At 28.5% G+C, this 16,100-nt stretch overlaps 1 protein-coding gene across 2 annotated transcripts; it reads left to right on the top strand.

Annotated features, from left to right (window-relative positions):
• The first annotated feature begins 11,711 nt into the window (after positions 1 to 11,711).
• Positions 11,712 to 12,817, top strand: LOC120188405 (NAC domain-containing protein 83-like). Of its 2 annotated transcripts, none has more exons than XM_039191845.1 (3): positions 11,712 to 12,032; positions 12,130 to 12,394; positions 12,535 to 12,817. In XM_039191845.1, exons 1-3 carry the CDS (start codon positions 11,852 to 11,854, stop codon positions 12,809 to 12,811), a joined length of 723 nt encoding a protein of 240 aa, XP_039047776.1. In that variant the 5' UTR covers positions 11,712 to 11,851; the 3' UTR covers positions 12,812 to 12,817. The 2 variants fall into 2 exon arrangements, with proteins under 2 accessions (XP_039047776.1, XP_039047775.1); XM_039191844.1 differs by having other exon boundaries at positions 11,726 to 12,032; positions 12,130 to 12,419; positions 12,524 to 12,817.
• The last annotated feature ends 3,283 nt before the right edge of the window (positions 12,818 to 16,100 follow it).

Here is a 16,100-nt window from a genome sequence, read left to right as displayed (position 1 = left end):
TGCACACCCATTATTTTGAGAGAAGTTTTAAATTTAGTTTAATTTATTAATGGGAATAGAAAAAATAAGAAAATTTGTATACCCAATTTTTTTTAGAATAAGGTATTAAAATTTTGGACCCTCATTTTTTAATTTTTAGATCCGCCGTTGGTTATAAGATTTATTTTCAAAAAATTTATCTTTATCTTGTATGATTGTAAAAGTTTATTTTTATCTTTATTTTGTATGATTGTAAGAAGACTCAAGATTATGGGAACCTCCTGTTACAGTGTTCGGACGACGAGTTGTTAGATTTATTTTTTTACTTCACCATTATGTTGTATGTTATGCCATGTTGTTGTAATATTTATATTTTTATGTTGATATCTAATTATATTTAAAGGATACATTGAGCTCGATAACTCATTTTTTTTTATGTTTTCTCCTTTTAAATTATTCAGATGCAAAACTAGTTAAACAATCGGAGGTTTGATCTTGATTTTATAATATACAGAGTTTAAATATTTATTTTATCCCTTCTTTTAATTGTATCCGGTGACGAATTCAAGAATATTTTTTAGGATGGCATATACATAATAATAACAATATATTTTTTTAGTCGGCATAGATAAAATTACATAATAGACATAATCAATAAAATAAATAATTAACATACAAAAAATCGAGTTGTGTTTACTCTTGATTTTGACGTACACCGATTGAATTATTCAATTTTATAAAAACTAAATTACTTTGTTGGGTTCCAACTTCCAAACAAGACCCGTTTGGATAATATATAGCTCAAGTGCTCCACTATGTCTACCCATGGGCCGGACCGTGGTTGGATTTATTTTATTTTGAGCCACCATTAACCACATATTAGTATTTAAAATATTACTTTTATAATTTTATACATTTATCATTATATTTTTTAAATATAAAATCAAAGAAACGAAGGGGGAGGGGAAAATAATTTCAAAGTGATTATGTAAAATTAAATTCCATAATACCACAATTAGCCCATAATGTTTATTAAAATAGTTATTTTGATTCATTTTTTTCGGAGTATTTCGATCTCAATGTTTCATTAGGGGCCAAAATGTTTAAAAAAAAATAAGAGTCAAAGTGGCTATTAAATCAAATGTTAAGAGTTTTTTTACCCTAAAATAAAACGTTGGAGGCTTATTTTGATATTATGTGAAATTATTAAATTAAAATTAAATATAAAATATTTAATATCTATTTACATAATATATTAGTAAAAATATTAAAAAAGAGTTAATTGCATCATATGTCCCCAAACTGTAACCTTCATTTTAAATTAGTCTTTAACCTTTTGGACATTCTAATTTCATCTCTAAACTATGAACCTCTTTCTAAATTGGTTCGCAAACTTTTGAATATTCCAACTTCATCCCCAAATCCATCCAAATATATAATTAGTTTCAACTATAGTTTAACCTAAATTTTATTTTTTTCAAACATATAATAATATAACTTGGCCTAACAATTTTATTAACAAGGGATGTAATTAGTATATACATATAGTTTGAAATGAAATTGGAATGTTCAAAAAGCTTGGGGACCAATTTAGAATGGAAGTCATAGTTTGGGGATGAAATTGAAATGTTAAAAAGTTTGAGGTATAATTTAGAATGATAGTCATAGTTTAGGGACCAATTTAAAATGAGGATCATTCTTTAAGTACATATGATGCAAGTAACCCTTAAAAAAAGAGAAAGATACGATTCCGTGCACAACATCGATACGTATAAATTAGCTGAGATAATTAGGGTACTAATTATAGCAATCATACTTAATTTGCCAGCACCTGTTAGGGGATTAGTTTATATCAATATTTGTGAAGATTATAGCATCCTAATAATTCCTACCAGCTAGCAGAAGTTCATGGAGTTCCACTAATCTCAATTACTCTAAACCACTAGTTATTCTCGTCAAGAATCCATCCCCATTCCGTCCGTATACGCATAAAACTGGGAAAATTCTATTTTTGAATAGTTGCATTTAATGAAAATAACGTTTCGGGAATTGACTAATCCCCACATTTTTTTTTGAATAGGGTTTGGGGACATGCAAGTTGCAGGGTTGCACCGGACACAGATACCTAAATGTCCTAAGCCACAAGCCTTGCTCTCACGCCTCGTCCATTTCATTGGATACGTAGTCAAGTAGGAAAGGTTAGTATTTGCTGTCTTAATCCCACTTTAATCGTGTTTCAAAACTTTGTTTGCTGTCGACAAAGAAAATATCACACACAGTAAACGGTATTTAACGTTATTCGATTTTATTTATCTCTATAAATGAAAAGAATAATAATCTTGTTAAAAAAACAATAATCTATAATAAACGTAGATATAAAAAAATAATACAAATACATGATATCACATATCTCTCAATATCCTTTATATTTATCGGTACTTGTTATATATCCTAAATTACGCTCAACCATTTAACAATAAACGCTTAAACACTTATGTATATATTGTGCTTGAACTCAAAACTCTAGAGATAATAATATAAAAAACCATTAATCATTGAGGTCATTTGTTTGTGCCTAGAAGCTAAGATATATTGTTTAGTTAAAATATGAAATATTTGATCATCAAGAATTCTTACTAAATAAATTTAATCACTAAATAATCTTCAGCCGGAATAATTATAATAAAGTTTAATTTTGATTCTAATTAGAATTTGAGTCTATATATATATATATATATATATATATATTCATTTTGAAAATTTTGATCCCATAAAATTCTATCACGTGTTGCTTCAAGCCGCAATTAATTTGACAATGTAGGCTTTAAGCGCAAGAAAATGTGCTGATATTAAAGAAAAGAAATTCCGCCATTAGTATAAAGACATGTTCATCATTAAATTATACAACTTAGGTCAACTTTGAAATCTTTACTTTTAAATTTAATTCCTCAATTTGTTTCTAGAAAATTGGATTTTTTTTAAAACACATCAATTACTTGTTTTCATGCATCACATTCACATTACTTAAATATATTGATAAATTTATAGAATAAGTTGTTTTTTCCATTTAAATTATTATTAAGGGATAAAACATGCAAATGGTCTCTGAACTATAAGATGTTGCTTTGTTGAGTCCCCGACTATTAAAGTTACAAAATGGTTACCTTAGTATTCATGTGTTCCAAACTTGTTCTTTTATGTTAAATAATTGAAGAATGTCTAAGCTGGACGTTAACATTGTGACTAATATATGATAAAATCATATTTTTAATGATGTCTACTGGCACTGTTGTTGCTTTCAAGAATTTGACTCAAAGACATAATGTTTCAAGTACTGGTTCGATGAAATAATGTAAACGAAGAGTGGATCCACATAATACAACTCAAAAGATTCTGGGATTATATTTTATCATATATCATTCAACAGATTAATGTATAGCTTAGATACCGAACGAAAAGGGATAAGTTTAGAACATACAAATAGTCATGTGACAATTTTGTAACTTTTAATAGTCGGGGACTAAACAAAGCGACGTCCTATAGTTATTGATCATTTTATAACTTTTAATAGTAAAAAAACTCCAAAAGCAGTGCCCTATATTCGGTGGACCATTTGTGTACTTTACCCCTTGTTAATTCATGTATTATACGTAAACTTTAGTTTAGTTTTTGTTATCATTCATATAATGATGGAATTTGACCATTATGCCTAATGAAAAGAGAGAGGGCATTATGCATAAATGATAGACATAAAGGTGTTTAAGCACAAATGCTAGCACATTATTTTTTATATTTCATTCGTTTGCTTGAACCTCTTTGTCACACTTCTTATCTCGTGTAATAATTACACCAAGACATCAAGGAATTTTGTTCAATATTTGAGTGTATGGCTTTAAGGCAACTTTAGTAATTTAATCATTAATTTTGGGTTTGATGTGGAGTAATTAGGGATAGACTTGGATTGATCGGGCTTTTGGACACCCGAGTTCAACTTAAGTAGTATTGATTTCATCATTTGTTATTTGATTCCAAATCTGATCTAATTGATATTGTAAAAAAAATTCGCACTTAACTTGCACAAATATATATAACTATATAATTCTCATTTTTATTAGATAAAACAAGGATCATATTAAAATATATTTATAAAGAGTGAGATATTATTGTAATTATCCCTAAACATATAAGAGATGATTGTACTATTATCTTGGATTGAGTCTTTGTTACCCTAAACTGGTACATGACCATACCTTATCTTTCAAAAGACATACTCTAATTTGAATCAGATTTTTTTTTTATAAAAACAAAACTCAACCATATAAAGTCTTATCAAATTATAATTTATGGAGCGTGAATATCATGTCCAGTAATAAGTTAAGATGGTGGGTTGGATGCTTAACTTCATAATAGCTTGTACGTGAAGTAAAAACAAAAAAGTGAGAAATGTTTACACATGTTACATGATTTAAAAATAATATAGAATTAAAGATACCTCTTCCTTACAAGTATAGCCTTTTAAGTATTTTCCCTCCTAAAAGAAAACAAGAAAAGAAAGCCCATGTGAGTTAGAAAGCAATATCTTTTAAGGCCCCCTTCTTTCTTTGAGACGTGAACAAACATGAAAGACTTTTAGAAAACAATTTGATAACATTTAAATAAGATTACATGTTTAAATTTCATAAATAATAATAACTTTATCTTTTATTTTGAAATTTAATTATTAACTATATTTCGTTTCATATATAATTTAAATTTATGTGACTGTTAAATATTGGGGAAAATGAGAGAAGAAAGGTAAAAGACAAAGAAGAATTCATCGAGTGGTATTGGTACTAGAAAGAAATGTTATTTTCTTTGAAAATTTTAAGTTCGAACAATTACGTTTGCAGGTAATGTGTACGTTATTAATTGATTAAAAAGTAGAATCTTGTAATCATTCGATGTTATTTTAAAAAATAAAAATAAAAGGAAAAGAATAGGGACGTTTAGTGTAATAATTGAAAGGCAGAATGGAGTGAAAAAACATATTTTACTAAAAAATACAATAATTGCAGCTTTTGACGTTTCTCTATTGCTCCTTTAATCTATCTTCAACACCCACACGCACACGCAATCTCCTCTGACTCCTAAACCCCCAATACATCGAAACCAAAATAAAATAAGGCAAGAAAAAAAATCATATAAACATTATTATTAGGGTAACTACCTATTTGATCTCCCACCTATTACTTTATTTCTTTTTTAGTCACCTAACTATTTTTTTTCAAAATCATACTTAAATTACTTTTTATTTCTGTTTTAGTTATCTATCATTAAAAAATTAACAATAATAATAACGTGACATTTTTAATTTATATGCCATTTTCTTTTTCATCTGCAGTAATTAAATGACATTTTTATTTGATTTTTCTTTCAATCATTAAAGTGGTTAAACACCTTACTCTTCTCCTTAAAGGTCATGGTTCGAGTGACACCCTAAACATTTTATGCTTTAGGTGAACTTATTTCATCAAGGTGAAAGATTCATCCATTAAAATTAGGTGTACGACGTAGATATATTCAGATTAATAATGGTGAAAGTCTAAAATCAAGAGGGCAACCATTTATATATATGACATGTCATGTCATGTCATGTCATGCCATTTGACATTGTTATTATTTTTTGAAGATGAGAGACCAAGATAGAAATAAAATGTAACATTATGTATGACTTTGAAAAAAATAATAGTTAGATAATCAAAACAAAAATAAAATACCAATAGTTAAATAAACAAAAACAACAGCAAAGTAGCAAGTGGGGTATGATATGAGCATTCGCTTGTTGATTCTCATTTAATTATAAATTTCCATAGTCTACCTCACGAAAATTAAAAAAATTAAGTTATTTTATTCTGAAAAATTAATCCAACTATTAGTAAATACGTGAATTTAAACTGTTGGTATTTATTAATTTAAATTGATGATTTTTTTTTCTAATTCCTTATATATGTATTGTCGGAACTTCTAATTTTCAAATAAATTATTTATGTGTAAGATTTGGTATAGTGTTACCCAATTGGACCAATTTTTCAGTTTTCATAACGTGTAAGGATCAAATCTAGTAAGTTAAAATAGAGAGACTGGTGTTTTAATTTTTGTGAAGTGGAGGGATTAAAATTCATAACTAAACCCATATTTCTACTAAATTTAAAAAAAAAAGGATTTTATTTTCCTTTCCAGTTGAGTCCCCACAACACAAATTGATAAATTGTGGAAAAGGACCTTTTCTTTTCACCCTACGGAATCGGGCTTTTCTTCAATTGTCAATGTTAGAGGCTCCGGTTTAACTAAATCTCATCTGTCCAGTGTTATCCCTCGACTACCCCTGATATTTCTTCATAACTTCAATTCTGCCATTAGAATTTAGGAAAGAAAACATAAGAGGCAAAAACCTGACGAGGAAGCGAACAGGAAACAACTTTGCGAGGGTGTTTTTGTAATTTAGTGAGATTACATAAGCATTATTGAGCGGAGGAGATCTGGGTGAATGGTGAGACAGAGAAAGAAAGATTTAGGAAATCTGGAAAATAGGTCTCCTCAATCACTTCAAGGTAGGCAAAATGACCGAGTAAATGACGTGAAAAAAAAATTCCAAAATAATCTAACTTAAAGATTATTATTTTTATTTAGGGTGAATTGCATACCACTAATCAAAATATGTATGTTTACGCGTTTTTAAATTAAATATGAAAATTTAAAGATTATATGATGTTTTCAGGAAAATAAAAAAAAAATTTACGATTGTATTGCGTCTTTAGATAAATGAAGAAGACTCAAGGAATATATGGTATTTTCAGACCAATTAAAAATTTCAATTTAATAAATAATATGATAAATATCTTATATGTAAAAATTATTTTTTTCATAATCCTATATAGGAGAAGAAACCCTTCAAAATGCAGTGTGATGACCACTTAACTTTATTATATAGTAATTAGATTTATTTATTTGTTGATTTAAATAATTATTAATTTTAAAATTATATTAATCATCTTATTATATATATAAAAGTAGAATTTTGAACTTCACACCTATTGTTCATCATAATCTAATTTTGTTTTCTTTCCTTCCTCAAGGTATTTTAATTGTGATTTCTCGTTCAATTCATAAAGGATAAATCCTCTAAGGTCGTTATTTTTTTTATTCAAATCATAAAAGATATTATATTTTTTAAATAATCTAAATTGATTATAAAATAATATATGTTCAAAATTTTTCTTAATAATTGACAACGAATACATAAATAACAAACGTAACTATTCGAGTTCAAATTCTTTGGAGAGAATAATATTCACTTTTATCACTGATATCACATAATAAGTTCAACGACATACTATATTAAATGTAAGTATTGCTATGAAAAAATTGTCCTAATCCTCGAAGATAAACCGAGGGGAGGCGAGTGGGGCAATCACCCCTTCCTAGAAATTTTTAAAATCTTTCATATTTTAGATTTTTCCTATGTATTTTATACAAATCATGTGTATATCTATCCTAATCCGCCTATTTAGAGACGTAGTAGCGTAAGTGCCAACCCTAATTGGAAATTTGGCAAATGGCAACATCAGAAAGAGCGAAGTTATGGTTATTGTATGGAATAAGGGGTGCATTGTCAATTTCAAGGGACCCCTCAGGCATCCAAGAAACAAAGGGCATCTATTTTCTTCATTATTATCTTCATCTTCGTCCTCTCTACAAGTTGTTTTGTCTATCGCCAAGTTATACATATTATACAATTAATGGGATTTTTTCAATAAAATATCATTAAAAATATTAATTAATTAATTTTAAAAAAAGATATTTATTTTGGGGGAAAGACGGCTTATTATTTTTTATACGAATAATACATATAGTTATAATTAAAATTAATGAATGAAGCTGTTGCTGTTGCCGTATAAAACAACTGAAGCCTCCAGTTTGCTTCATTGTTCCATTTTTGTGTACTTTTTCATATATAATATAACCCATTGTCGTTGACCTGTTAGGCTGCCAAATTTCTTTTGGTATATAAACAATGCATCCTCACATAATTAAGCCACCAAATTTCGTGAATAATTAAGCTACAAATGATTTATTAAATGAGTCATGGATCGATACAAATAAATGAATTTTATAATATGTGTTTGATTTCTTTTATAAACAGATTTTAAAATATTATTCATATCTATGTGATAATTTTGCTTAGATAATGCACTAAGGAAAACAATTTCCCTGGTTAATGTACGTAACGTTGATTTTTCAAACGAGGTTCTTGTTATAGTAATCTCAAAAAAATGTCTGGACCACTTGACGTCTTCGTGAAGATAGTGCGATGACACGATATCTTCTGAAAGGAAATGAAATAGTAGAGGAGACTGGTCATGTAGGGAGCACAAGAAAAAATCATGTCGTCCCCGCGTCTTCATGTGCATAAAATAACCGTCATATATTCCTAACGTCTTGACATTATTACTGTTCATATCGTCTTATTCTTGAGATAGATTATATGAGATTTTTTTTTGCTCTACGATATCTGAATAATTGTGTCTATCTTTTTATTTAACTTGATAAATTAATAAAAAAAATTGTACTTGGAACGTTTTGATATTTACAGTCAGATCAACGGCGAAGGATACAATGTGTGTTGCTGCCGTATCCAGAAACCAACGGCCAACTATATGTTGTCCCCAATCAAAACGATTCGTTCACCTTTGCCATTATTAAAGGGTTCTGTGAAGGGTACTTCCGTACTTTCATTATAAAGTCCCTCGCTTTGCTCGGGGAGCTCCAGCTGTAACCTTATGACATAAAGCTGACTTCACCCCTTACAAGCCCTCCACCCTTGACCAATCTTAAATTATGATATCATCTCTTCTTCTACCGAGATTTACCAAAACACCCTGGCTGTGGTTGATCGATCGAATTGAGTTGAATTAATAAATTTTAAAATTATTCGAGTAGATAAGTTCCATTTTATAACTTCAAATTTATTTAAATGTTTTGAGTAGAGTTGTTTGAATTTCTATTTAAATTAATTGTAAATGTTTATAATATTATGATACTATTTGATTTTAATATAAATAGTTTATTATAATCATATACAATATATATATTTCTTCATATTTTTTAAATGTGAGATACATATATCATACAAAGTAGAGATACTCGACTCAAACTTGAAAATCAATATATTAATTATTAAAAAATTTGAGTTATTCGAGTTCTATTTTATAAGAAGACTCTAATTTAAATTTTTTTGAATCAAGTTTATGAAATTATAACTCAAAGTTAATTCAAATAAATTTTTTCGTATCGAATCAAATAAAAAATATATTTTTCATATCGAGACCAATTATCCCCATATCAATTTATCCAAAATTTCGGCAATGAAAAGGATAGTATGATAATTGGAAAATGAAAATGAAGATTTGTGAAAATTATAAAATAATAAAAAGTTTTTTGATAATTTAAAGTGAAAATTATTTGATATAACTTTTTTAAGATAAGAGCATAGAAAATGATTAGTAGTTAAAGATATACTCATCACTTAATATATAATGTGTTCAATGCATTTTTTTTTTATTTTTTTTAAGAATATTGTTCTTTAAAATTTATATTTATCAAATAATTCAATTGTAAACAATATTTAATTAATACCATTCATAATTAATCAAGTTCTACCTCAAATAAAATATTATTTTTTATTGCCCTTTCGGTTCTCAAGACTTCGTTTTGACTATTTCGAACTGACCCGAGTCATACACCTGGCTTTGGTGTATGAGAATCCCAACGGGAATTTTCTGCATACACAATGACTCGAATTTGAAATCTGCTTAAGCGATATCAATTTGTTTACCACTTAAATCAATTTTGTTGGTCAATTAAAATATTATTAAGCAATTATATTTTAAATTCTACTAGTCTAGTATATATTATTGGGTTCATTTTTTTATGATTCTATAAATCTTAAAATAAATAAAAGAATTACTTTATTTAAAATTTGATTCCAAAATAGGGCGATTTTCTATAAATTGTTTTACTACACATACAATCATTGGTAATTCAATATAAAAAAACAAATTTTAAACAGAGTAAATGTTTCCTCACAAAATCGATAATGTTCACGTACATATGCATGTGTTTCAAATATTTGTATTAATAAAAACATTATTTTAGATTAATATAATAAAAATATTAGTTTTATTTAAAAGTTTATATACATAACAAATCCAGTTATATTTATAAATTTAACAATTTAATTATTACAATATTAATCAGGTAACAATTTATATAAGTATATAAAATTTACGTAGTTTTACAATAATGTCAGTATATCCCAATATAAAAATATACGTGGTTTTCTATAAATAAAGTGCATTCAAATATTGAAATCGAGTCATCAATAACTAATTAGTTTAATAGGATGCGACGTTAGATCTTTTAAATAATATATAAAGTATGAATTTTTGATGTTGTGAATGTAGTAAATTGAATTAACAAAATTAATCTAAAATGAATTTGCAATAATCAATTTGAATTAAATTACCTTGAGTTGGATGCCGATATTTATACTTGTTGGTGAGAATAAGTTTGTCTCGTTGATCGACAGTGATATTTATAGCAACATAAAGAGCTTTAGTAGTGAGGTAACCGTCTTTGGTCGATGTTTTTTTGTGAGAGAGATGAAAACATAAGGAGAAAGATGGAAGAGAAGAATGAGAAGAAAGTAGAGAGGTTCACTCTCTCAGTCATAATTTTTATGTATTTATGGTGACTCTAGCTGGTGGTATCAAACATATAATATTATAACTACTTGTAAGTTAGCAGACTAAATATATATGGTTAATGGATTTTTAATTTCACTATGGTAGGTCAATCTGAGTCTATCATAAGTCTTGCATATGTATTGTAGTTGATTCGGAGGATATGATACTCATGTGCCACGAGGATATAAATTCCTTGAAACTTCTGGTAAGCGAAGGATTTTATCTGAGGTATCGACTGACGGGGAACTGGTAATTTTCAAAAGTGACCTTCGAAGGTATAACAATAGTAAAAAAAAGTATTAAATTGAACCAATAACTAATTGATCTATTGAGATGAGACACTAAATCCCTGAAATAAGGTCAGAAATTTAAATTATAGCATTGTGAATTGAACAAAATAGATTGAGATAGTGACCTCTATATTAAACTTTCATAATATCTAATTTGAATTAATTGATTAATATATCAAATATGAGTATTTATATTAAAAAATATTTAGATCCAATTCATAATTAATGTTGAGTTTTTAAAAATAAATTAAAAAAATTCAGACATCTGAATTCAAATTTGAGTAGAAGAGAGGAGAGAAATGAATAATAATAAAAAAAGAAAGTAAGGTTAAGATAATATTATGGAAGGAAGGAAAAGAGTTGAAAAAGAAGTGAAGCAGCTACGGTTATTCCCATACGCATTGGGACGAAGAAGTCCAACACAACACAACTAGGCTTCCCACTTTAGACGCATTCGGTTGTTTCATCTTAAAAAACATCTTAAACCCTTTTCCAAGAGACTCCAATTTTGATTTTACTTGTTACACCCGTCGTTAATTTAGCGTCTAAATAAAGATTGAGTCTTGTTTACGCCATTCTCATCCTCCTTATTCACACCATTACCATCTATAAAGAGCCCACACTTTTCCCTTCTCTTCTACCCACCTCTCTCTCTCTCTTCAATTTCACTAATTTACATGCTTTTCCCTTTTTTCTTTGTGGGATGCTTGAATTATAGGCTCCATTGGGTGTTTTCAAGACTCCTTTCTGGGTTTTTGTTCTTAATCTCCTTCAAGGCTTCTTCTTTTGTCGTTGAAGATGGAGAAGCTTAATTTTGTGAAGAATGGTGTGCTGAGATTGCCTCCTGGGTTTCGTTTCCACCCCACGGATGAAGAGTTAGTGGTTCAATACTTGAGAAGAAAGGTGCTGGCTTGGCCCTTGCCTGCATCTATCATTCCCGAGGTCGATGTTTGCAAAGCCGACCCTTGGGATTTGCCAGGTTGGTTGAACAACTCGCGTACATAATCTAATTCTCATTCTACAACCAAATTGAATTGGTTTTTTTTATGCATATGGGTGTTTTGTCATAAAACCAGGTGATTTGGAGCAGGAGAGGTACTTTTTCAGCACAAGGGAAGCTAAGTATCCCAATACCAATAGATCCAACAGAGCCACGGTTTCAGGCTATTGGAAAGCAACCGGACTCGACAAACAAATCGTGACATCCGGGGGAAACCAAGCTGTGGGGATGAAGAAAACCTTGGTTTTTTACGGAGGAAAAGCCCCGAATGGATGTCGAACAGATTGGATTATGCATGAGTATCGAATTGTCAGCGCCGAGACATCGGCCTGCAATGCCCCACTAGACAAGAAGAACCAAACCAAGGTAAAACTCTCGCTTCTTTGCTTGTTTCTGTTAAAAACCTGGCATGTTACATTGGTGAACCAAATCCATGATTTTTGTTTTTCTTTCTTCAAAAACTTGTGTAGACCAATGCGGTTCCTATGGAAAATTGGGTATTGTGCCGCATATTCTTGAAGAAAAGAAGTACTAAAAACGATGAAGGTGGTCTGCAACAACAATCTTGCAGCAAACCAAGAACAAAGAGCAGGCCTGTTTTCTATGATTTCCTGACCAAGAACAAGACCGACTTGAACCTTGTCCCTTCTTCATCCTCTGTCTCCAGTGGGATCACTCAAGTTTCGAGTAATGACACGGATGACCATGAAGAAAGCAGTTGTTGCGATAGTTTTCCTTATTTCAGAAGAAAACCTTAAAAAAAAGACATGGTTCAACACTTTTCTTTTCCTGTATGTACCTGGGATTCAGATTAACCTCTTCATAGGGAAAAAAACCAGTCTAGTGTTTGGTAATCTGTCTTTGATCGGCATCAACCATTAAAACAAGAGCAATTCAAAAAAAGGAAAAAGAAGAAAGGGTACCCTTTGTAATTTAATCTCCAAATGTTATCAAAGTTAGCAATATTACCCTCCTTTTGGTACTTTTATCATTGTTTATCATATAGTCAACTTCACATTGCTTTGCACATGAACATTGCAGAACAAGTTCTTTAAGCAAAGAGGGCTATGATATTTTAGAGTAGGGAATCTGCAACCGGCTTATCTTCCTTCATGTTCACCGGATATTTCTGCCGTACGACAGCTTAATTTCTATTTAAGACCGTTTCAAGTTCGATTTAAAATATTATAAAATTTATAATATTTTTTGGTTGTAACCGAATACTTATTCTGTAAGGAGTTTAAGGCTTACAATTAAAAATATGATGAATAATGTGATATTTTTTGTTATAACCTAACTTAAAAAATTACTTTATTCAATCTAAAACATTATATTCTTAATAAAATTTTCAATTATAATCGATTTTCTATTGATTTTTAATAATAAATTAGAATTTCCTACATTCGAAGTATAAGACATTGGAAAATGAGCTGTTCATGTACCATGAAACAGGAAAGAGTATAGGTCTAAGGTTGTAGGCAAACATGGTTAACTAATACTTGAATTTGGAAGACTAGTGTTCCTTGTACACGAAGAAACGTGGACCCAAATTTCAAATAACTTTCACACAATTGAAAAATATTCCCAACCCTTTGAAAATTTTGTAGCTCAACAGATTCAGAAAATAGTTTTAACAGTAAGATTCTGCTACTGTTGTGCACCTACTCTACAGTGTTTACACTTCACTTCTAGGGTAAACTACACTTTTAGTAACTTAATTATCCCCTAATTTTTTTTTTCAAAATCACATCAAACTATTAATTACTTGTCATTAAAAAGTTAACAGAATTATTAATATGATATATTTAAAAATTCTATTAATAATGATGTAATATTATTTTATAATGTGACAACATATAGTTTACCCTTATTATTATTATTATTATTATATCTCTCGAGATTGACCTCCAAAAACTACTAAGCTTTCTCTAATTCGAATTTATAGAAACTATCACCTCTTCGTCAATTAAGATATTTCAGTCAGATTTTTTATCCATCCGAATCTTCGATTAGTTTCTCTCTAAATATAACCTTCTAATTAATTACAACACAATTTTTTAAAATAAAATCATTAACATATTTAAATGATCTATCAACGTAAAATTTAAAATTTAATTACTAAATCTAATTAAATTATTAACTTACAAATAATCATAATAATTATAGTCCACTAATAATTTCATCCATCGTAACTGAGGAGGAGCACAGAGCTTGATTGGTGTATAGGACAAGCGTCTTCCATGCAAAGGAGCATGTCCCTTGTATTGTTTGTTGACTCACTCCACATAATTAAACCCATATTTAATCTATGAGCTGAAGTTGCAAGTAATCAATTATGGCAATCATCCACCAAATATTATGAACAAAGAAAGGATTAAAAAAATGTGTTGTGAGAGTACACAAGGATGTGATATCATAACCTGAAAGCTTAAAAGAGTGGGTCATTGGTGCTTTGTATGATTGCCAAGTGGATGGTCGCAAAGCCTAAGGACGGCATAGATTATATATATTTATCACCATGATTGAGCCCTTTGTCTAGCCGTGGCAGAACAGGCGAATAAAAAAATCAACCATTGATGTTTAAATTAGGTATATTATATAAATTCTTATTTTAATTTAAAAAGAATTTGTAACTTGATACTTAATGTCGGCGTTATACTATTGTAAAAGTTTAATTGAAAAATAAATATTTAAATTATTAACTATATATACATGTTATTTTAGATGTTTAATATTTATTCATTACATGACATTTAAGATGTTTGAAATTTTATTTTATTATTATTTTAATATCATCTCGTTGACGATTGTTAAAAAAATTGTCAATCAATTGTTGTTTAACACATACCATTAATTTCTAATTAATATTATTTTTAAAAATAAAACTCTAAATTTTATAATTAAAAAAACTCAAATCCTTAAATTTCTAAATATCTTTGAATAATTGAGGTTCAAGCGACGAACGAAATTCAGGCGGTTTAGTTTGGTACGAATGATAATGTAACCTCACCGACAGTGATGATATGGTGAAAAATAAGACCTTTTGAGACGGGATTAGCGACAAGTGTTATGATTATTCTTGTTTCGATCGGCGATGTGCAACGATTTTGAGGATAATCGATTGATAAGAGTTCGATAACATAAAGAGTGACCCGTGATGGCTGATTCGATAGTGAGATTCATTTAGGAGATTTATAAATTTTAAATAAAAAATTAAAAGAAATTAAAAACATATTAGTATCAAGCACTAGTTTAGATAACAATTTTTAACACTCGTTAACGGTTAAACACCATAAATGATAACAAAATAAACATTATACACCTACTTTAAAAAAAAATACGCCTAAAACATTTAATGGTATTGCATCAATAACTTATACTATAAAAATATCAAATCAACCTAGATAAAATATTAAATTTGGAAGACAAAGGATTCGGATATTAATTTAAAAAATTATAAAATGTAAATATCAGTTTGTATAAAAATCCTTTAAAATATAAGGGGGGTGAGGTAAGGGTGTAGGTAAAGTAAATTGAAATGAATTTGATCATTGACATAATACCTTAACTTGGAAAAGTTATTGAATGGGTCAGAATTTAGACATTTAATATTTGATTCTGTAATGATTTATAAGTTAAAATATTATATTTAATTTAATTATTTTTAATATTTAAAACATAAAATAAAAATAAAATTCCATTGTGCTTATGCTATGGAGCTCATAGTGAACCACTAAGATAACCATAAATATATATACTGAAAATGGGTTTCAGGTCAGCTCACGTTATTGCATTTCTTCACGCAACACTTTTATATACTTGTTTTTCTTCCTTTTAAAAACAATACTTTAAATATTAATAAATATTAGATAATGGGATACTTACAAAAGTGAATGTAAGAAAATAATATAAAATTGTTTTATTGTTTTAAAATAAATTATAGATTTTCCATTAAAAAAACGAAAGTTGAAAATGATATTTTTTATACAAAATTGATATTTAAAATATGAATATTTATAAAATTTAAGATTGCAACCTACTTTTTTT

The sequence above is a fragment of the Hibiscus syriacus genome, unplaced genomic scaffold (assembly GCF_006381635.1).
Source record: "Hibiscus syriacus cultivar Baekdansim isolate YM2019G1 unplaced genomic scaffold, ASM638163v2 tig00116944_pilon, whole genome shotgun sequence".
In the NCBI taxonomy this organism is placed as follows: Eukaryota; Viridiplantae; Streptophyta; class Magnoliopsida; order Malvales; family Malvaceae; genus Hibiscus; species Hibiscus syriacus.
Note: the sequence above shows the minus strand (reverse complement) of the source record. Positions and strands in the feature narration are given on the sequence as shown.

Excerpts from the sequence above, each read along its gene's own strand:
- LOC120188405 (XM_039191844.1), top strand. The coding sequence starts at position 11,852 with ATGGAGAAGCTTAATTTTGTGAAGAATGGTGTGCTGAGATTGCCTCCT. Across the intron at positions 12,033-12,129 it reads CGACCCTTGGGATTTGCCAG|GTGATTTGGAGCAGGAGAGG; the intron begins GTTGGTTGAACA and ends TCATAAAACCAG. Across the intron at positions 12,420-12,523 it reads ACAAGAAGAACCAAACCAAG|ACCAATGCGGTTCCTATGGA; the intron begins GTAAAACTCTCG and ends AAACTTGTGTAG.